Source organism: Schistocerca piceifrons, chromosome 8 (genome assembly GCF_021461385.2).
Source record: "Schistocerca piceifrons isolate TAMUIC-IGC-003096 chromosome 8, iqSchPice1.1, whole genome shotgun sequence".
In the NCBI taxonomy this organism is placed as follows: Eukaryota; Metazoa; Arthropoda; class Insecta; order Orthoptera; family Acrididae; genus Schistocerca; species Schistocerca piceifrons.
In genome coordinates this window covers 287,642,594-287,667,157 of record NC_060145.1, presented here as the reverse complement: position 1 = coordinate 287,667,157, position 24,564 = coordinate 287,642,594, and the positions used below count along the sequence as shown (strand labels likewise).

At 38.6% G+C, this 24,564-nt stretch overlaps 1 protein-coding gene across 2 annotated transcripts in view; it reads right to left on the bottom strand.

The window, feature by feature from the left end:
• LOC124712048 (glutamate synthase [NADH]) overlaps positions 1-24,564 on the bottom strand; it is a 386,910-nt gene that overhangs the window by 9,879 nt on the left and 352,467 nt on the right. For both annotated transcript variants that reach the window (XM_047242338.1, XM_047242339.1), the window contains 4 exons: positions 21,625-21,826; positions 19,201-19,415; positions 16,354-16,467; positions 7,062-7,218 (listed from right to left, as the gene is read on the bottom strand). In XM_047242338.1, coding sequence (XP_047098294.1) covers positions 7,062-7,218; positions 16,354-16,467; positions 19,201-19,415; positions 21,625-21,826 — 688 coding nt within the window. The remainder of the gene's footprint in view (positions 1-7,061; positions 7,219-16,353; positions 16,468-19,200; positions 19,416-21,624; positions 21,827-24,564) is intronic.

Genomic DNA, 24,564 nt, shown 5'->3' with positions numbered 1-24,564 from the left:
CAACCACTTCCTTGAACGCCTGGAATCCTTACCCAATCTGTTACCCCCGGAAACCATCCTTGTCACCATTGATGCCACTTCCTTATGCACAAATATTCCACACGTCCAGGGCCTCGCTGCGATGGAGCATTTCCTTTCACGCCGATCACCTGCCACCCTACCTAAAACCTCTTTCCTCATTACCTTAGCCAGCTTCATCCTGACCCACAACTTCCTCACTTTTGAAGGCCAGACATACCAACAATTAAAGGGAACAGCCATGGGTACCAGGATGGCCCCCTCGTACGCCAACCTATTCATGGGTCGCTTAGAGGAAGCATTCTTGGTTACCCAGGTCTGCCAACCCAAAGTTTGGTACAGATTTATTGATGACATCTTCATGATCTGGACTCACAGTGAAGAAGAACTCCAGAATTTCCTCTCCAACCTCAACTCCTTTGGTTCCATCAGATTCACCTGGTCCTACTCCAAATCCCATGCCACTTTCCTTGACGTTGACCTCCACCTGTCCAATGGCCAACTTCACACGTCCGTCCACATCAAACCCACCAACAAGCAACAGTACCTCCATTATGACAGCTGCCACCCATTCCACATCAAACGGTCCCTTCCCTACAGCCTAGGTCTTAGTGGCAAACAAATCTGCTCCAGTCCGGAATCCCTGAATCATTACACCAACAACCTGACAACAGCTTTCGCATCCCGCAACTACCCTCCCGACCTGGTACAGAAGCAAATAACCAGAGCCACTTCCTCATCCCTTCAAACCCAGAACCCCCACAGAAGAACCACAAAAGTGCCCCACTTGTGACAGGATACTTTCCGGGACTGGACCAGACTCTGAATGTGGCTCTCCAGCAGGGATACGACTTCCTCAAATCCTGCCCTGAAATGAGATCCATCCTTCATGAAATCCTCCCCACTCCACCAAGAGTGTCTTTCCCCCATCCACCTAACCTTCGTAACCTGTTAGTTCATCCCTATGAAATCCCCAAACCACCTTCCCTACCCTCTGGCTCCTATCCTTGTAACCGCCCCCGGTGCAAGACCTGTCCCATGCACCCTCCCACCACCACCTACTCCAGTCCTGTAACCCGGAAGGTGTACACGATCAAAGGCAGAGCCACGTGTGAAAGCACCCACGTGATCTACCAACTCACCTGCCTACACTGTGATGCATTCTATGTGGGAATGACCAGAAACAAACTGTCCATTCGCATGAATGGACACAGGCAGACAGTGTTTGTTGGTAATGAGTATCACCCTGTGGCTAAACATGCGTTGGTGCACAGCCAGCACATCTTGGCACAGTGTTACACCGTCCGGGTTATCTGGATACTTCCCACCAACACCAACCTATCCGAACTCCGGAGATGGGAACTTGCCCTTCAGTATATCCTCTCTTCTCGTTATCCGCCAGGCCTCAATCTCCGCTAATTTCAAGTTGCCGCCACTCATACCTCACCTGTCTTTCAACAACTTCTTTGCCTCTACACTTCCACCCGACTGACATCTCTGCCCTAACTCTTTGTCTTTAAATATGTCTGCTTGTGTGTGTGTGTGTGTGTGTGTGTGTGTGTGTGTGTGTGTGTGTGTGTGTGTGTGTGTGGGGGCGCGCGCGCGCTCGAGTGTATATCTGTCCTTTTTTCCCCCCTAAGGTAAGTCTTTCCGCTCCCGGGATTGGAATGACTCCTTACCCTCTCCCTTAAAACCCACATCCTTTCGTCTTTCCCTCTCCTTCCCTCTTTCCTGATGAGGCAACAGTTTGTTGCGAAAGCTTGAATTTTGTGTGCATGTTTGTGTGTCTATCGACCTGCCAGCGCTTTCGTTCGGTAAGTCACCTCATCTTTGTTTTTATATATAATTTTTCCCACGTGGAATGTTTCCCTCTATTTTTATATATATATATATATATATATATATATATATATATATATATATATATATGTGTGTGTGTGTGTGTGTGTGTGAAAAACTCTCTTCTCGATATTCCACTCTCCCAATTTTAAGTCTTTACATTTGTTCTATACTTGATAAATGGGAGCATTAAGACAAGGTGGCAGGAATGTCACCAGAATAAAAGTAGGAGGATTCTCTGTTATAATTACCAGTAATTTATCTATGGCTCCTTGAATGCCTCTGCATGATGGAGAAACAAAATAAAGTGCTCACATATGATAGTTGTTGAATAAAATATTTTCTTTTGGACAACCATCATCTTAATTTTGATGGTCCTTATCAAACTAGTCTCCTTTGGATGCGACATATTTATCCTAATGTTTCTGCCAGTCTGCAGAGACATGCTAGAAACCATTTTTTAAAAGGCTCTTCGAAATCACTTCCACAGCCTTCACCATTGCTTTTAATGATGGAAAAGGAATTTAAAAAAGTCACATGGTGCTAAATTCAGACTATAGGTAAGGTGAGAGATGCATTTCACATTTATTTTTGTAAGCTATTCAGTAGCAACATCTGCAATACATGACCATTCATTATCATAGAGCAAGCATCCAGCGTGTTTCATGGATGTGCAGTCATTTGTGCTACACATGGACTTGCAAAGTTTTTGGGGTATCCCCATAGTATTGTCCAGTTATTGAAGTCTGTGTAGGTTCAATGAATATCAAAAAATGGGATAACCATAATCTGCAGAAGCAACCACTTTTGCTTTTTTGGTAGGGTTGATGGTGGTGATTTCCACACTGAGCTTTTGATGTTTACTCCCAGGATCAAAGTTATCAGCAGTGATTATCTTTCAAAACCTCCAAAGCTTCCTCTAATGTCAACTTCAACTGCATGCAGACCTACATGCAGAAGTCCCTTTTTTCGGGAATCACCAGTCTTGGAACCCACCATGCATAAAAATATCTGACTTGTAAATTTTCCATCACCTACTTTTGGGTGACACCCACAGAAATTTTCACCATTTCACAAAGTTTCGTGTGGTTATTTGTCAACCATGTCTCACAACGACAGCAGTAGCATTGATGTTTTCTCCTGTAAGAGCAGTGACTGGAGCACTGGGTCCACCTTCCTTTGAAATTTGTTGCCTTCCTGTGTAAAGAATTTCAACCCTCTTTGAGATGTATTGCAGTGAAAAAACAAAAGACTCCACAGGCCTCCTGTAACATGGTATAGGCCTTAGCTGAAGATCTGACGAGACGAAAGTGGAATTTCAAAGCTGTGTATTGTTCGTGTGGCACCTCCATTGCTGCAGCAGGTGATACTGGACATGTCTCAGCTTGCCCACTCTCACAGGCAGTAACGAGGAGTGCTAACAATGAAACTAATACAGCAGAGAGAGAGAGAGAGAGAGAGAGAGAGAGAGAGGTGTGTGTGTTAGACATTTAAGCTAACAGATTATCATAACATTAAATTCTTGCACAAGACATTATGGCCATAAAAAATTACAATCATTCTTTATTGAAATGGTGTTACGATGACAAGAAAAAAATGTCAGAAAGAAAACCAACACCTTTTTAGTTGTTTCAGGGGCAACAGTCCATATGATTGACTGATCTGGACAAGTAACATCAATCAAGATCATCTTAATGTGTTGGTAATGTAAATGGTTGAAACCAAATGGAAACAACAGCTGTTATCTGTCCCGAGGGCATGCAGCTCTGCTGTATACCTTAATGAAGATAGCATCCTCTTGGGTTCAATATCCAGATATAAAAATAGTCACCCAAATTGCTCTCTAGGTGCGGATTACTCAGGAGGATGTTATCAGGAAAAATGAAACTGACATTTGATGAAATCTTAGATCCCTTAATCAAGTAGGCAGGTTAGAAAATTTTTTAAGGAAATGGATACATTGAAGTTAGATATAGTGGGGACTGGTGAAGTTCAGTGGCAGTATGAACAGGACTTCTCGTCAGGTGAATACGAAGTTCTAAACACAAAATCAAATAGAGTTAAGTGCAGGAGTAGGTAAGCTACTATGAGCAGCATAGTGAACACATTATTCTAGCCTAGATGGACATCCATCACAGTTGTAGAAGTTCAGATGACAACTAGCTCCACAGATGAAGAGACTGAAAGAATATTTGACAAGATAAAATTATTGTGAGAGTTAAGGGAGACAAAAATTTAACTGTGATGGGCAACTGGGATTCGACAGAAAGAAGAGAAGAGGCAGCAAAGGATAACCGGTAGGAGAATACAGACTGGAGAAAAGTAATGAAAGAGGAAACTGCCTGGTAGAATTCTACACAGAGCATAAATTGTCACTTACACTTGGTTTAAGAATCGCGACGGAAGGTTGTGTATGTGGAAGAGACTTGGAGACAATGAAAGGTTTACAATTAATAATGGTAGGCGATAGATTCTGGAAAGAGATTTTAAACTGTAAGACATTTCAGGGGAAAATGTGGACACAGACCATAATTTATTGGTTCTGACCTGTAGATTAGAACTGAAGAATTTGCACAAATGCACAAAATTGAAGAGATGGGGCTGAGATAAGTTGGAAGAACCAGAGTTGGTTGAGAGTTCCAAAGGGTGCATTAGGCATAAGCTGACAAACAAGCAAAAGGAATACAGCAGAAGACAAATCAGTAGCTTTTAGAGATGGAATTGTGAAAGCAGCAGAGGATCGAATAGGTAAAACTTAAGGCCTAAGAGAAATCCTTGGATATCAGAGAAGATAGTGGATTTAATTTAGGAAAGAAGATAATATAAAAATGCAGCAAATGAAGCAGGCAAAAGGAAATACAAACATCTAAACATGAAGATGACAAAGTGCAAATTGGCTAATCGGAAATAACTGAAGAGTAACTATAAGTCTAGAGAAGATTACATCAAAAATATCTAGAAGCCTTTGGAGAAAATAGAAGCACCTGTATGAATATCAAGAGATCACATGGGAAACCAATACTAAACAGAAAAGGGAAGGCTTAAAGGTGGAAGGAATAAACAGAGGGGCTGCACAAGGAAATGAACTTCACAGCAATATTATAGAAAGAGAATAAGAAGTATATAAAGCTGAGATGGGGTATGCTGCTGCAAGAATATGACTGAGCACTGAAAGATCTAAACCAAAACAAGGTCCCTAAGATACATGACATTCCCACAGAATTATTGAGATCCTCAGTAGAGCCAGCCATGACAAGATACGAGACAGGCAAACTAATTCCAAAACAAGCAGATGTGAATAACATTGAACTATCAGTTTGATAAGTGATGGTTGCAAAAAAGTGACACACATTATTTACAGAAGAATGGAAAAACTGGTACAGGCCAACCCTGAGGAAAGTCAGTTTGGGTTCTGGAGGAACACTGGAACACATGAGGCAATACTGAATTGATAACTTACCTCAGAAGGTAAGCTGGAGAAAGGCAAACCAAGACTTTTAGATTTCAAGAATGACACTGTAGACTATACTAAACTCTTTGAAATTCTGAAGATGACAGGTAAAAATACAAGCAGGATAAGGTTATTTACAACCTGTACAGAAAATTAACAACAGTTCCAAGCATCGAGGAGCATGAAAGGGAAGTAGCGGTCGAAAAGGGGGATGAGATAGGGTTGCTGCTTAACTCCAGTGTTACACTGAGCAAGTAGTGTGATAAGCCAAAGAAAAATTTCGAGAAGTAATTAAAGTTCAGGGAGAAGAAATAACAACTTTGATGTTTGCCAGTGACCTTGCAATTCTGTAGAAGATAGCAAATGACTTGGAAGTACAGTTGAACAGACTGGACAGTGTCTTGAAAGGAGGTAAAAGAGGGACATTAATTAAACCAGGCAATGCTGAGGGAATTATATTAGAAAATAAGACACTGAAACTAGCAGATGAGTTTTGCAGTTTGGGCAGTAACATAACTGATGCTGGCCAAAATAGAGAGGATATAAAATGTAGACCGGAATGGCAAGGAAGAGTTTCTGAAGAAGAGAAATTTGTTAACATCAAACATAAATTTAAGTGTTTGTGAAATCTGTTCTGCATGCATTTGTCTGGAGCATAGCATTGTATGGAGGTAAAACATGGAAAATTAGCAGGCCAGACACGAAAAGAATAAAACCCTTTGAAACATGGTGCTACAGAAGAATGCTGAAGATTAAATGAAGTACATCACTTAACTACTGAGGAGGTGCTCAATAGAAATGGCGAAGAAATAAATGTGTGTAGCACAGTTTGACTAAAAGAAGGAATCAGATGATAGGACAGATTTCGAGATGGAAAACATTGCAGAGGGAGACCAAGACATGACTATAGTAAGCAGGTTCAAATGGATGTGGGTTGCTGTAGTTATTTTAAGATGATGAGACTTGCATATAATAGAGTAGCATGGAAAGCAAATACCACAACAGCAACAGCAGCAGGGCAAAATGACATAGCCCTTTTGTATGAGTAATGCATGTGTAGGAGATGCTATAAAAACTTAACACACTTGTAGAGATAATTCAAATACAAATTGTATAATTATTTACAAAGCACGTCCAGTGGGAAATAATACACAAGAACACTCCTTTGCTACCTATGAAGAATACCGAACACTGACAAATGCAATGGAGGATGGATCCACAGTTATATAACTGGAGATGCAATTGACCATGCCCATCAAATCAGCACCTTTATCGAAGAAGACAATGAAGTTTTTCTATTTATTTGGTTAGCATCAATGTAATAGTGTAACTCCTCAGTGAATAGGAAAATGTTTCCTGCACAGAAGCATGTAATAAGGATAATATGTGGTATCTACTCAATCCCTTTTTTTAGATTTCTTTAAACAGGGGGGGGGGGGGGGGGGGGCATACTGAAAAAGTTTCACAGTACGTCCCCCCCCCCCCCTCCCCATTACAGTCAATCACATTTTCAAACCAACAGTAACATTCATATATGTAAGGACAAATAACTCGGCCTTTTTGTGAAAAAGAGAGGCCTAGAGTATTCAGCCACAAAAATATTTGACCTCTTACCCAGTGATATGAAGAATCTAAAAGTCGATAAAAATTAATTTCAAACACAAACTGGAATCATACCTTCTTGACAAGACTTTTTACTACATAGAATAATTTCCTAACTCACTAACTAGCATGTAAAGAAGTCATTACATACCTCCAGCAGCAAAAACACGAGGTACTGAAGTTGAATACTGTCCAGTAGGTGTTTCCACATTACTGCGAGGATCAAGATTCAGTTCCAATTCATTGGCAATGTAACGTTCTGGTCCCAGGAAGCCCATTGCAAGAAGCACCAAATCACACTTGTAAACCTGTAACAAACATTCAGTGTTTATCAGTATGTCTGCTTAAGGTGCAAAACAGTATACTAACATCTGATATTGCTGGAGTAACTATGCACACAATGGTTAAACAGAACCAAATAGAGCTCTTTAATAAAATGATGAAACAGGAAACACCCACAGCATCTGTAATTTTCTTGTTTTGAATAGTCCCTTAGTATGTCTCCCTTTTAGATAGTTCCTTCTATGTTCGCGCGCTTGTGCGCGCATTGTGGGGAGGGGGGTGGGTGCATATATCTACTAACGATATTTCAGCAAAGATAAAAGTGCAGTAAGACATATTGCTCAGCTACCATCTAAAATATACTAAAAGAATTTTTTTGGTAAAATTTAGTATACTGTAATGACAGTGTACTCTAAAAAGTAAAAGTTCCTGAGGGGGCGAATATCATCTCTAACAAGGCAATAGATGTGTAGCACTATAATATGTAGTGTTCTTAGCCACTATGTAATGTATCATTAACTCCAGATGTTTTCCCAAAAAGACAAGTATGCCACTGTTAGACCTCTCCATAAAAAGTGTGACTTCACAGATTTTTTTCTATGACCATCCAGTGTCACTCCTTACATCATTTTCCAAACTTTTTTAAAAGCCAGTGTACTCTAAGGTTATCTAACACCTTCGTATTTAAAAACAGCAATTCTACTGACTTAACTATTTTTTCATTTACTGAGCATGTAATAAAAGTTTTAAATGATGAAATTTCACCAACTGGAATTATCTGAGACTTGTCTAAGGCATTTCATTGGCTGGCTCTGAGCACGATGGGACTTAACTTCTGAGGTCATCAGTCCCCTAGAACTTAGAACTACTTAAACCTAACTAACCTAAGGACATCACACACATCCATGCCCGAGGCAGGATTCCAACCTGCAACCGTAGTGGTCGCGTGGTTCCAGACTGAAGCGCCTAGAACTGCGTCAATCATAATATTCTAAAAACAAAGATGATGTGACTTACCAAATGAAAGTGCTGGCAGGTCGACAGACACACAAACAAACACAAACATACACACAAAATTCAAGCTTTCGCAACAAACTGTTGCCTCATCAGGAAAGAGGGAAGGAGAGGGGAAGACGAAAGGAAGTGGGTTTTAAAGGAGAGGGTAAGGAGTCATTCCAATCCCGGGAGCGGAAAGACTTACCTTAGGGGGAAAAAAGGACAGGTATACACTCGCACACACGCACATATCCATCCACACATACAGACACAAGCAGACATATTTAAATATGTCTGCTTGTGTCTGTATGTGTGGATGGATATGTGCGTGTGTGCGAGTGTATACCTGTCCTTTTTTTCCCCCTAAGGTAAGTCTTTCCGCTCCCGGGATTGGAATGACTCCTTACCCTCTCCTTTAAAACCCACTTCCTTTCGTCTTCCCCTCTCCTTCCCTCTTTCCTGATGAGGCAACAGTTTGTTGCGAAAGCTTGAATTTTGTGTGTATGTTTGTGTTTGTTTGTGTGTCTGTCGACCTGCCAGCACTTTCATTTGGTAAGTCACATCATCTTTGTTTTTAGATATATATTTCCTACGTGGAATGTTTCCCTCATTATAATCATAATATTCTGTTAGAGAAGCTAACTTTTTATGAAATACATAGGTCTGCAAATGCATCATTTGGTTCTTATTAAGAAAAACAGAATGCAGAAAGTTACCCAAGGCTACAAAGAGACACGCCATGTCATCAGAATGTGAAGCAATTACTTTGCGAGTCCCACAGTGTTCAATCATTGGCCCAATGCTGCTTTTGCTTTATGCTAATGATCTGCTATGTATTTTCATTCACTGTCCATATTATGGCATAATTTTCTGGAGCAACTTCTTGCTTAGGCAAAAAGTATTCATTGCAAAAGAAAATAATTAGAACTGTGTGTGGAGTTGTTCTTGCAGGTATCTCTTCAAGAAGATGGGCATATTAATCTCTGCCTCATATTACTTTTATTCTCTTATCAAATAATGGAAAATTCAGGATGGAATGTAACAATATTATGAAAAGGATAGTTGCTACTCACCACATAGTGGAGATGCTGAGTCACAGACAGGCACAAGAAGAAGACTGCCACACAATAAGCTTTTAGCCAACAAGGGCGGGCCACATAGTATTTAGCAGCTGGTGTGTGTGTGTGTGTGTGTGTGTGTTTTGACAAAGACCTTGTTGGCCAAAAGCTCAATGTGTGACAGTCTTTTTGTTGTGCCTATCTGTGACTCAGCATCTCTGCTATATGGTGAGTACCAACTATCCTTTTCATTTTATTCTCTTATGAAATTTGTTATCAACAATCCACGTTTGAAAGTAACAGAAATATTCACAAGTACAACACTAGAAGAGAAAATGATCTGCTTACGCTTTAATAACCGCCATTCAAACTAAGGCATTTATCATTCCATGGCATAAGTTTTTCAATACCATCTTCATATAAATCTGCCGCCTACGATTGCAACCACTGGTTTATACTTGCATGCACTTCGGCATCAGTATCAAAGTGTCATGTTGCGAGCCATGTCTTCATTGCTATGAAGAGGTGGTTGTCACTCAGTGCTAAATCCAAGCTGTATCATCGATGATTAAACACCTCCCATCTAAAACCCTGCAGGAGCTCTCGAGTACAACTGGCCTTGTGTGAACATGCTTTCTCATGAAAAAACAAAAGTTGTGTTTGACAATATCTCTCTGAATTAATTGTTGTGCCACATTCAAAGAAATCAACACACAACTGACACACTTCACCGAAGTCACATCACCAGTTACGATACAATCGTTAACTTTGTTACCATTTATCTGGTAATCCTCTTTTGTTTTCTGTGATCTTGCATCAGGATTTTGGGAACCTATCTAGCACAAAATTTGTAGTAACCAAGCCACCTCCACCACAATTTCATGCACCAGACTCAGTGAAACTGGAGGAAAATGTTGCAAAAATTCTGTAATCGCGAAAAACAGTTGCTCCTTGCAGTAGATTTTTTCATTAAGTTATGGAGTAAGATACGACTCGGCAAACGAATGGTAACAAGATGGGGAGCTATTAATATCAATGGGGGCTACTCTGGAAAGAAGGTAGACCTGGCAGAGGCTGCATGTAAGATTGAGTTGGACGTTTTAGCTGTTAGTGACATTCGGGTAAGGGGTGAGAAAGAAGAGGAAGTTGGAGAATACAAGGTCTACCTGTCAGGAGTCAAAGCAGGAATAGCACAATGGGGTGTAAGGCTTTACATCAGGAAAGAAATGGAACCCAGCGTACTTGCAATAAGGTATGTAAACGAACGACTGATGTGGATAGATGTGACACTGTCTAGCAAGAAAATTAGGATTGTGTCTGTATATTCGCATGGTGAAGGGACAGATCAAGATATGATGAATAGTTTTTATGATGCACTCAGTGATGTAGTTGTTAGAGTAAAGGACAAGGACGGTGTTCTGCTCATGGGTGATTTTAACGCCAGAATTCGAAATCGAACAGTGCAATAAAAGGGGCTGGGGTGGATGAAATTAAGTTGGAACTCATCAAATACAGTGGAATGTCAGGTCTTAAATGGCTACACAGGTTAATTGAAATGGCGTGGGAGTCGGGACAGGTTCCATCAGACTGGAGGAAAGTAGTAATCACACCAATCTTTAAACATATAAACAGAAAAAGATCGCAACAACTACAGAGGTATCTCTTTAATCTGCATTGTGGGTAAAATCTTCTCAGGTATTGTTGAAAGGAAAGTGCGAGTATTAGTTGAGGACAAATTGGATGAAAATCAGTGGGGGTTTAGGCCTCTTAGAGGTTGTCAGGACCAGATCTTTAGCTTACGGCAAATAATGGAGAAGTGTTACGAGTGGAACAGGGAATTGTATCTACGCTTTATAGATCTCGAAAAGGCATATGATAGGGTTCCTAGAAGGAAGTTATTGTCTGTTCTACGAGATTAGGGAATAGGAGGCAAACTTTTGCAAGCAATTAAAGGTCTTTACACAGATAGTCAGGCAGCAGTTAGAGCTGATGGTAAATTGAGTTCGTGGTTCAGAGTAGTTTCAGGGGCAAGACAAGGCTGCAACCTGTCTCCACTGTTGCTCATATTATTTATGGATCATATGTTGAAAACAATAGACTGGCCGAGTGAGATTAAGACGTGTGAACACAAAATAAGCAGTCTCGCATATGCGGATGACTTAGTTGTGATGGCAAATTCAATTGAAAGTTTGCAAAGTAATATTTCACAGCTAGATCAGAAATGTAAGGTCTATGGTATGAAGATTAACCTCTCCAAAACGAAAGTAATGTCAGTGGGAAAGAGATATAAACGGATTGAGTGCCAAATAGGAGGAACAAAGTTAGAACAGGTGGACAGTTAAAAGTACTTAGGATGCATATTCTCACAGGATGGCAACATAGTAAAAGAACTGGAAGCGAGGTGTAGCAAAGCTAATGCAGTGAGCCCTCAGCTACGATCTACTCTCTTCTGCAAGAAGGAAGTCAGTACCAAGACTAAGTTATCTGTGCACCATTCAATCTTTCGACCAACTTTGTTGTATGGGAGCGAAAGCTGGGTGGATTCAGGTTACCTTACCAATAAGGTTGAGGTTACGGATATGAAAGTAGCTAGGATGATTGCAGGTACTAGTAGATGGGAACAATGGCAGGAGGGTGTCCACAATGAGGAAATCAAAGAAAAACTGGGAACGAACTCTATAGATGTAGGAGTCAGGGCGAACAGGCTTCGATGGTGGGGTCATGTTACACGCATGGGAGAAGCAAGGTTACCCAAGAGACTCATGGGTTCAGCAGTAGAGGGTAGGAGGAGTCGGGGTAGACCAAGGAGAAGGTACCTGGACTCTGTTAAGAATGATTTTGAAGTAATAGGCTTAACATCAGAAGAGGCACCAATGTTAGCACTGAATAGGGGATCATGGAGGGATTTTATAAGTAGGACTATGCTCCAGACTGAATGCTGAAAGGCATAATCAGTCTTAAATGATGATGGAGTACAGCAATTAGGGAAATTAAGAAACGAAAGCTATTATAAGACAATCTCAAACTGTACATAACAAAAAAAAAAAAAACACTCACAATTTATGTATAAAAAAGATAGATAAATACAGCAACTGCAATTTTTTTTTTAATCCACAAGCAAACATCTTTAAATGTGGTGTCTTATAATTATGTAAGAGCTTTGCAAGTACTGAAATTATATCTCTACATAATGTGAAGTGATTAACTTGCCATTAACATGTTCAGGGTGTATTTCATTGAACAAATTTTCAATGTATAAAAATAAATAATACACTCAACAGTTTTAACTGATTTTGTCAGTCAACAGGCAACAAATCTTTAAATCAGTCTCAAATGGTGACAATGACAATTATTATTATAATGTTATGTAAGGACTTGGGGGTGGGCTCAGCCTATTTCATATTATTTTGATGTTTCGGTAGGGATCATACTGTTTGGTTATGAATTAACTATTGTTGGATTCACAGTGTGCGTGCTGTGTTTTAGAGACACCTGCTGTGAACAACATTTGAACTGTTTTAGACAGAACTGAGCTGACAATTTAAAGTTTGAGAAAATCTTATCATTGCAGCATAATTGTTACTGTTACTGAAATATTAATGGGTGCTCAAAGCCTCATACCGAAGTTTTGTTTAAATAACTGGGGATCTTTCCAAATCACAAGGAAAACTTCTGAAACAATGTCAAAGGCAATTCAGTTACATCAAAAGACCAAATGAGCAGTGTAAGTGATGCTCATCAAAATGATGAATTAAAGAAAGGAAATAAGAACCCACATCTCTCATCATTTTCTGTCAAAGCAGAAAGGAGTTAAATTGAAAGATGTCCCACAAGAGAGAACAAATATTGCCACAGAATAAGATAAACGAGGTCTCACACAAATAAAAGTAAGGACTGGTGTGGCTCAAACCCACTGACACGTATGGTCAGGGAAACTTGGGATAATATGGCACGCAGATGGATCACAAATGGAGTTTGTAAGAAAAGATGATGATTATATCCAATTTCCATTATCCCTGTTTTACCTAAAAATTATATGCCACAGTCTGTCTGCAAACCCACTGGCGTCGCAAGCAGCAGTTACAGGCTGTTCCACAAAATCATAAGCCCCTCTATAGCATGTCTTTCAAATCATTGGTGACACTGTGTGCAGACAAGCTCTCTAGTATGTGTGCCACTAATACACAAACACTACATGGAAGTTAGTAACCAATACAACAAATGCAAATCAACAGAATCTATGTAATCCACTGAGGACTGGACTGCACAGGAAATTCTTAGTGTTCTTGTATGGTAGTTGTTGCCTTCTTCTGGGAGGGCTAAACCCACAAGTGATGCTCTCACTGTAGTTTACAGTTAGACTGTATTGCAAATTTCTAAATATTTAAATGGTATGATTATATGTGCAACAATATTGCATCAAAATGTAGATACCTAAATAGTAACCCTTTCGCCACTACGGATGTGCTCTCTGCAGTCTATTCTGAGTAGTGCTTTTGTTATGGCTGTACTACTTGCCAAATGCTGGTGCCTGTGCTGAGTGATGGCACTGTGGTCACTATGAAATACTTAACTGATTTTAAGAAAACAATTAGTGAAAAAGTATTTTTTCTGCACATCTTCAAGTTTGATAAGACTCAATACAGGACTGACTTTTTATTCATTGCATGCCATAGTTAGTGCAATGCATCAAATTAAGTAAAACATTGCTGGAAATTTTAGTGGGTTTGCAGAGGTAAAAATGCATACTGTGAACTTTGCTTCTGGTTGATTTTATTAGCTCATACATCACAATGTATGAAATGTAGCTAAGATATCAAAATGTTTTTTTTTTTAAATTGAGAGCAGAATAATATCTCATTTCATTCTCGAGTTACTTATTTTCAAATCTAACGGATGGTCCACCCCTTTCCATCCTTGCACATTGCAGATCATGTGGTCTTAACAATCATCATATTTCATAAACGGTTCAAAATGACAAAATGTTGTTTTTTTTTTTGTTTTTCAAATGATTGCATGCACAGAGGCATATAAGCTATATGATAAATACTCAATTTTTTTTTTATTAGCCCAGGTATGGAAGTAACTTGTCCTCAAGAGCGAGACATCGGCAGAATGGGATGCATAAACAAGTCAATAGCAGTTCAGGAAAACCCATGGACTGCATTTAAACACATCCTCAGGACCTAGTGAGAGGTGGATCATGATGAGTTAACTCGTCCACAGCAGTTAAAGGCTGAACTATGTCACATACCGTACTCCTCAGTAAGCTGTATCTGCTAAGAACTCCTTCATTCGCCACTGTTCTCTAACAATCAATACTTATTTACTTATGGAATTTTTCATAACTACTACTAAAACTTTTAGCTCTCTCTCTCTCTCTCTCACACACACACTCAATCTCTCTCTCTCTCTCTCTCTCTCTCTCTCTCTCTCTCTCACACACACACACACACACACACACACACACACACACACACACACACAGCAGGTATTTCTGAGAATGTAAGAAACCTGTTCTTAAGTTTCATTAAGGCTGAAGTTATATCTTCTCCTGAAACAGTCGAAATTTTCATGTCTAGGCTGTAACTGAAGTGTCAACAGAGCAGGAACCAATGAAGACAGTCTTACTTTGGTGTGCTCGTGGTAGGAGCGGCCTAGCCCTCTGGATGTCAAATGCTAATTGCTTTGAATTTGAATTTAATATTCAGCAACAGTTGACCCACCTGAAGTTGCTTCAAACATATACATGCACCGACTTCTATAGAGAACCAGTGGAGAGAGGAATATATTTGGTAACAGTGGATACTGCATGTCTCAATTAGACCACAGCACAGCCAGAGAGACAGGTTATCCTTATGGCCTTTAGAAATACTACAGCTTCATTTACTATAGAAGGCTCAATACTGTAACACTGCAATGCACATGGGCCAATCTATGCTGATAGTCTTACGACAAATGCTCTGATCTGAGCTGGTGGCACACATGCCATTCCATCAGCTTTCATTGTCCACAAACAAACAAAAATACCTCAATCTGTGGTGTGCACTTTAATGACATATTTTGTGTTCTTAATGGCATTATAGAGAATAATACTGTGTTTCATTGGACATGTCCCACTCCCTCCTGCAGTGCTTGCTGTGTACCTGCTTTCTGCTACTGGGGTACCTGCAGTTTGGCAGCTTCCATTATTGAGCACCACTGTGGACAAAATCATGGAATGTTCAATGAAAACAACATTTAATCTTGATTCCAATGTCTTGAGGGTAACCAAAATAGCAATGACTTTACCAGACATATTTCAGAGCCAACATGTTTAGAGACTCCTATTACAATAAAGGAAGTGGGGGTGTTCACATATAGGCATCTGCAGAAATTTATTGATGAGGGAGGATAAATTGAATTTTTTTCATAGAAGTTTTTTACTTTGGATGAGTGTCATGCTAGAAGAACTAAATATTATAGGTGACACAAAAAGCTTCAGCTCAGATTAATAATTGTTATCCCTGATGCCTGAGAATTCTGTAATGAATACTCCAGACACCATAGCAGGAGGGGGGAATTCTATCTTGTGCATTTGTATGGCTCCACTTGAGTTGAAATAATGTACAGTGCTGTTACCCCTCATTTCTCATTTGTGTACTGTCATGCATCTAATCATTAGTATAAAGTTCATTTTAATCACATATATCCTTCTGGCTTTTTCTAATTTTCACTAACATAAGGAGACAGCATCCACTAAGACATCAATCCCAAATTGCCTTAGGACAGTTTGAGGAATACACCACTAAAAAGACTGATTGCACTTCCTCCCAAGTCAACTTATTTTATTGAGCACATCTGGGATACCAAAAGCAAGATTGGCATTCCTTAATACCAGTTTCAACAAGTCTCTATGAATGCTTTTACTGAAACTGTCCTGATCACACAAAATTACGAGTTTTGACTTAGTTGTGGATGGCAACTGGATAATCATGTATCAGTATGGCTTCCCGATGCATTCAGTATCTTGTGGAGCCCATGCCACATCATGTTGCTGTTATAATTAGGGAAAAAAGCTACAAAGTTGGTGCATTTAATTAAACTGCTCAAGAGTGTATATATTACCTTCTCAGTGTCTGGGACTTCATCCATTTTCCAGCGACCTGTATCATCCTTGGTCCAATTGACCGTCACTGTACGGATTCCGCAGACATTGCCTTTACCATCGTCAAGGAACTCCTAAGGAAAATATGTATCCATTAAAAACTTGTATTTAATCATACGTGCAAAAAATATTTTGCTGCAAACGCTTTTACTGTGTTAGTATAATGATTGCATGAGAGAAAACTACAATAAATAAATAATGCAGCTTTTACATAAGCGAGCCATTAGCAGTGCAGCTACTGTAAGCCTGAAAGTTCTCCCGATTGCTAAAACTTGTGAATGCCAAATTGTTATCCTTCTGGATAACAAAGGACAAAGATTATCCAATAGGTTAAAAGAAATTGTCCTAGTTTTTAGGTGAACTATGCTACAGGTGTTTCTACTGAGGGGAAACCTCTAATGTTTATGAGTCTACAGTGAGCCAACCAGATTTTTACAGAACTTCCAGTTTGCTTCTGAAGTGGAAGAAACAAAAAAATAGCTTTAAAAGCAAGGGACAATAAAATAGGAGGATAAATCTGACATTTATTGCTTGTAATTGCTGGACTAAATTAGTAACACTGAATGAAAATAAAATTTAAGGAAATACTAAATGGAAAATCAGTTTGAGTTCTAGAAAAGTGAAGGCACAACACACGCAATGTAAAACTTCTGTTTAGTGTTAAAAAGGCAAAAAACCTAGATATCTTCACAGCAAAGCACAGCACAGCACAACACAACACAACACCTCACAACACAACACAACACAGCACAACAATTCTTCTGTCGTACTACACATCAAATGCTTCAATTCGCCTCCATTCCAGTTTTCCCCCTGCCCATCATTCACTACCATACATGCTGTATTCCAAATATACAAGTGCATTCTCAGAAATTAAGGACTGTGTTTCATAACAGTAGACTTTTTTTGGCCAGGAATGCACTCTTTGGCAGGACCAGTCAACTTTTTATGTCGTCTTTGCTTTGTCTGTCATTGGTTATTTTGTTTCCACAGTAGCAGAATTCTCTAACTTCATCTACTTTGTGACAACCAATTTTGGTGTTAAGTTTCTCTCTATTCTCATTTCTGCTACTCCTCATTATTTTTATTTATTTCCAGGTTACTCTCAGTCCATATTCTGTACTCACCAGACTGCTCATTCTATCCAACAGATCCTGTAATTCTTCTTTACGTTCACTGAGGGTAGCACTGTCATCAGCAAATCTTATCATTAATATCCTTTCACCCTCAGTTTTAATCCCAATCTTATACCTTTCTGTTATTTCTGTCATTGCTTCTTTGCCGTATAGACTGAATGGCGGGGGCAAAAGACTGCACCCTTGTCTTACATCCTTTTCAATCCAAGCACCTCGTTCTTCATCTTTCAATCTTACTGTTCCCTCTTGATTATTGTACATCATGTATATCACCTATATTTCCCTGTAATTTACTCCTAGTTTTTCTCAAAATTTTGGACATCGTGCACGATTTCACACTGTCAAAACATTTTTTATAGACAGACACATTCTACGAGGGTATCTTGATTTTTCTTCAGTCTTACTTCCATTATCAAACTGCCTCTAGTGCCTTTACCTTTCCTAAATCCAAAATGATTGTCATTTTACAGATCCCAAATTTTCTTCCGAATACTATTTTTGTACGCAGCTTTGATGCACAAGATGTTATGTTGATTGTGCAATAGTTCTCTCATTTATCTGCTCTTGCTATCTTTAGTATTGTGTAGATGATATCTTTCTGAAAGTCTGATGGTACATGCCAGTCTCTCAGAATCTACACACCAGTTGTATAATCATTTGGTTGTCATTTCCCTCCTCAATGATTTTATAAATTCTGACGATGTTATCTATCCCTTCTGCTTTATTTCATCTCAAGTCTTCCAGAACTCTCTTAAATTCTGATTAATACTTCCTTTCTGATACCAGTTTCTTCTTCTGTCAAATCATCTGACAAGTCATTCCCCTTAGAGAGCTCCAGTGTACTATTTCCACCTATCTATTCTCTCTTCTGCAGTTAACAGTGGAATTCCAATGCACTATTTAATGTTACCACCTTTGCTTTTGGAATCACTGAAGTTTATTTTGACTTTTTTATATGGTGAGTCAGTCATCCTAAAAATCATTTCTTTTTAGATTTCTTCACATTTTCCCCTGCAACCATTTCGCCTTTGCTACCCTGCACTTTCTATTTATTTCAGTCTTAAATGATTTATATTGCTGTGCTCCCCTCACTCCTACAACCACTCCCCTCATTATAACAACCAACAGTCCTCAAAACTTTCCCATTCGACTGTCTCATCCTATACTTCCAAAAGGCCTTTTAAATAATCAAAGTTAGAAATTCTTAGGCAAATGACGATCAAGTAGGGTCTATTGGAGTAAAACACAGTTTCTATAGGAGTAAATAGAGTGGAAAACCCAAAAAATGCGAGCTCATGTTAAAAAGGAAGGCAGAGTTGCAGATTATTGCCAATATTGTTCAACTAAAGATGCGAAGAATGAAGTGAAAGAAAACTTCCCAGACAGGGTTAGAAGTACTAAGTGAACAGATACCAGTGCTAAAGTTTGCAATAGCCTGTTTAGCAGAAAGCTCAGAAAGTTCTTCAAGAAACTATCATGCACCAAATCTGTATGGAAGTGAAACATTAACTGTTCGAGAAGAAGAGAAGAAACTAAAAGCATCTACATGTTAAGCTACAGACACATGAACATTGCAGTTAGTAGCTATGTAGTGGTAGAAGGTATTATCAAAGGCGGCACAAGGCTAATGACTGTGAAAAGTATTTTATTTTACATCTGAATACAACTCACCTTACTAAGAGTGCTGAAACGACGCGGGTCACGCCCAAATTTTACCTGCACTTCCTCATGCCCATAATCAACCTTGAATACACGTGGGAACTGTGGCCAAGGATTATCCTTGCTTCGCCTTGCTGGTGGTTCTGGTAGTATTTCAAAGGTGGTAATTGATTTGGCACCTTGTCTAAGAGATGTTGCTATACAGTCACAGCCTGTGTCACCACCCCCTAGAGGCAAAGCCATAACACAATGTAACATATGTGGTTTGTATTATACTTAACATTTGAGAAAAATGAAAGGAAAATAATACAGATACTGATAAGATACTTCATCGAAGAAGCTTGTGTTACGTAACAGACACAAATTATAATAAAATAATCAGTCTTGATAAAAGGAGACGTTTTATTTGTGGTAACCTGTTTCAGTCTTGAAACCCCATCCTCATACCATAAAAACCCCTGAAATTTAACAAATTTCTATGAGAGGAAATCTGAAATTACATTATATTTTAACTATATACAGATTATGAAAACAAAATATGAAATTTTTTGTCCATCAGTGATATGCATAGACACTGAGTGGAGCTGTAGTGTATGCCAGATGGAACTCGGCAGCTGAGTAGTTACACCCATTAATTGTATAGAAATACAATAGTGACATGCATAAAAATGTTGGAAACATACGTTATTAAAAGGATACAAATCAATATTAATTGCCAAATGCATTAAAATACCATTTGTAATAATTAGAAAGAAAAAGAAGAAAGAAAAGCAGGTTAAGATAAGAGAAACAGCCACCTATGGGCAATATGTAAAAGTAATCAGCCATAAAAGTCTTTTCACACAAAATTTTCGGAGTATGTAAAATTGATTCCATTCTTTTAGATTTCTAGAAGGCTTCTGACACCATTTCTCATAAGCAATTTCTAATTAAATTGCCCACCTACAGAGTATTTTATCAGTTTTGTGACTGGATTCGTGATTTCCTGTCAGGAAAGACTCAGTTCATGATATTTAATGGAAACTCATCGAGTAAAACAGAAGTAATATCTGGCGTTCCCCAAGGAAGCGTTGTAGGCCCTCTGCTGTTCCTGATGTAAACAAATGATTTAGGAGACAATATGAACAGTCCTCTCAGATTGTTTGCAGATGATGATGTTACTTACCATCTTGTAAAGCCATCAGAAGATCGAAACGAATAGCGAAATGATTTATAGAAGGTATCTATATGGAGCAAGAAGTGCCAAATGACTCTAAATCATTAAAAATGTGAAATCATCCACAAGAGCACTAAAAGGCATCGCTATATTTCAGTTACATGAAAAATTGCACAAATCTAAACGCTGTAAACTCAATTAAATGCTTATAGATTACAATTCCAAATACTTCAGCTGGAACAATCACACAGATAACGTGGAGAAAGCAAAACAAAGATTGTGATTTGCTGACAAAACACTTACAAAAAGTAACAGGTCTACTAAAGAGTCTGCCCTGTTCTAGAGTACTGCTGCATGGTGTGGGACCCACAGCAGATGGGACTGACGGAGGGCATAAAAAAAGGTACAAGGAAGGGCAGCTTGTTTTGTATTATTGCTAAATAAGGGAGATTGTGCCACAGATATGATATACTAAGTGGGGTGTCAGTCATTAATACAAAGACTTTTTTTGCTGTGGCAGAACCTTCTTATGAAATTTCAATCACCAATTTTCTCCTTAGTGTGTGAAAATATTTTGTTACACCTACAGAGGAATAAATGATCATCATAAAAAACAGAAATCACAGCTCACATGGAATGACTTAAATAAATGTTCATTTTTCCTGCACTGTCAGAGTGAAATGGTTGAACAGTAGATAAGTAGCTTAAAGCTGGTTCAATGAACCCACTGCCAGGCACTTAATTGTGAATTGCAGAGTTATTATGTAAATGTACATAATACAGGAAACAGAAACATCAGTGCAAAGATGTAATCAAAAATAATGCTGCCAGTTGCCCTGGACATGGGCAGGAATGACTTTATATACATCAATATAAGCATCTGTGACTAGGGAGATGTCTCTTCAGACATATATCATCACAAGATATTCCCAGTCAGCATCGAGACAAAGACACCAACGCTTGTCAATGTACCATAACAAAGTAAGTCTATTTCCTGTCCAACAGCACAAATTATGGATGGCTATGCATTGGTCACATGTTGCAAAAATATTTACACACATTAGGGCAATACATTGACATACAAGGAAAAGAAAAAAAAAAAATCAAACAACGGAAAATCCAGGATAGAATATGAACACTATAATAAAGGATAGATTACTACTCACCATATAGCGGAGATGCTGAGTCACACTTAGGCACAACAAAAGGACTGTCACAAACAAGTAAGCTTTTGGCCAAAAATGCCTTCATCAGAATTACACAGAGTGTAAAAACCTCACCTATAACTATGACATCCTTATCCTTTGCAAGAAGAGCAGCTGCTGCTTCTGTTGGCTGGTTACCCATTTGACGTTTCTGCCATGCTTCCAAAAATTCCATAGCGAAGTGAATGCCGTTCAGCTGACGCCCTGGAATGGGCAAGTCACGAGGCCATGTTGCACCCATGCAAAGCAATAATGCATCATATTCTTCCAAGAGATCCTGCAGAGGAAACGAAGAATTTAAACAACAACTTTATGTTGCTCTTCATTTGATGTACCTGTATGTGCCAACTATTAATAAACACATTATTTAAGAGTACTAATCAAAAAATAGCTGACATATATAAGTATGTTTCTGCAAACATAGGCTGTGATGAATCAGTTCCTTTGAAGGGATCAGGAGGAGCAGAGGACAAAAGGGGCTGAGGAAGTAGGGGCTCAGTAACATCAATATAGAAATATTGATGGGTTCCAAAAGCACCAAAGATCTAAATTTTAAGTGTGTCAGTGAGCCACATTTCCCCAGTTATATATTCCTCATTGAGTGCCACATAGAACTTGCGAAGGCTGCATTATGAAGAGTAAATTGGTAGCCCCAACCTTGCTAAGTCCTGAAGTGTGTAAGTTTATCACAGGTAATCCTGTACAAAACTTCAGTCCTCTTTCTTTGTTTTTCTTTCACTGTTTTTCTTTCTTTTCTCCACCTCCACCTCCTCCTCCTCCTCCTCCTCCTCCAAGTCCCATTATCTTGTTGTTGTACATTTGAATAGTTACAACAGTTGGTGTTCAAAGGGCCTTCTCATTAGGTGTTGAAACCATTTATGTTGGTACTCTTTCACAACTTTCCTTAAATTGCTTTAAACAAGTGATCTCCAAAACTTTTGAATGTGAATGCTTAATTTGGCTAATTAAACTTGCACCTAATACATCACTTCTGCTGTTTCTGTTCTTTTCTTTCTTTCTTCAACTAGCATACAGTATTGCATGTGGATTGTGTCAAGTGGAGCAGATGAAGGGAAATAAGATGCGTGCAGCAGGAGGTAGGGGTGGGAAAATGCAGGAGGCAGGTGGCAGGTGTCAGATGGGAATGTTGAAGGACAGGCAGTAGGTGCACGAGATACGAATGAGAAACGTAAGCACCGTAATCAGTGAATTCATGCACTGCACTAAAGTGGTAACATGGGGGACTGAATTGGGAGGGCATGGCAGGACACAAAGTTTGTCATGTGGAAAGAGGATGTGGGTGTACGAGGTTATTGGAGATTGAAGCCAACAGGATTACGCGAATAAAGCATTTGTGGTCATACAGAGATAGATAGGGGTGTGTGTGTGTGTGTGTGTGTGTGTGTGTGTGTGTGTGTGTGTGTGTGTGTGTGTGTGAAGGGGGTGGGGTGGGAGGCGAGAGGACACACTCTAACCTGAAAGGGGATTCATCCAAAAACCAGTGCAGTTTTCATTCAGATTTGTTTTTTGTATATGTTGATGACTCACTGCCTTTACTATCTGATGTCATTTCTTTTGTTGTATTTCTGTATCTTTTTCCCTTAAATCTGTGTTTCTGAAATAAACTGGCATTTCCCATCCACATACTTCAGTTTTAATCCTGCTAGTCTACTGTTGCCATTGGTCTCATTTTATTCAGTGAAAATTTCATACTATCACTATTGTATATTTTGTTTCATTTCGTTTTATCTACTTACAAGAGATCTTTTTCATTAGCAAATACTATAGTTTATTGTTGCCCACATTTATAGATTTGTGGCTGTCCTGTTTCTGTTCTTGTGATTTTAGCCACATTAAATAAGTTGCTTGCCAATTTTTAGATATAATAGTTAATGACTATCACTTTTAATTGTGACTTAAAAGTATTAATTAAATTTCTAGAAATTCCAAATTTCACCAGTATTTTCCCTAATTTTGGTCTGTTAACCCTCTCATAAGTATTCTAATACTTTCAGGCCATAATTAAATATTGCATTAATACAAGATGATACCTTTCTAGAACCACAAATGTTCTTTCTGTCAACTACTTTGTACTATTGGTTGTATTTTTTATTTAATTATGTATGCATATACTTTGTATGCATTATTTAACATTGACATGCCTGTACGTGTGGCAACTTTTTCAGTCACCTTATTAATGTTTTTAGGACACACTATTAATGAAGCCTATTTCTATAGCCACAGATGTTATTTAACAGTCATACAAATCTCTATTTTTATGTTTATCCAGGGTATTCTGCACATCTACTATATTTACATTATGAAATTCATTGATTTCACTATCACTTCTACCAAATACTGCTGTTTCACTATTGATACTTATATATTTGTAACAACTGATCCATTTATTTTGAGTTTATAATTCTCATAAATTTCCAGTCCCAGTTTTTGCACTTCCATCATTTAATATTCCTATCTCTTAAATCAGTTGCCAACTTGCTTAGTCTGCTTTCCTTGAATCTCCTAACTACTGATATCTCCCTTTCAATGTCACCAATTTTCTTATTGTTTATCAATATTAAGATTATTTTCTTTTCAACTTGCACTGTTATTAAATTCTTCATTTAAAATTTTTAGTCTTATTTATTTCAGTATGTTTTTAGACCAGGTGCTTCATTAGCCGTTTTAAGAAGTATTGTCCTGCTCTATATTACCTGTTAATCACCTAATAATACTGTCTAATCTTCTTCTGAAACCATCTCAAACTTGTCTGTTTTTAGACTTAACTAAATTTTGCTAGTTTCATTCATTTTATTACATACATTTTCTTTCTTTTAAAATTTATCTCCTGAGTAATTTAATTTTAGCTGTGAGAAAATAGTGGTTTGTCTCTGCACACGCCTCACCCAAAAACACCTTGTATCAATATACCAGTTCACGTTTAATGCTGCAGTACCTCCCCCAAAAAAATCTAGTATCAATATACCAGCCCACTTTTTAATGCTGCAATCTATT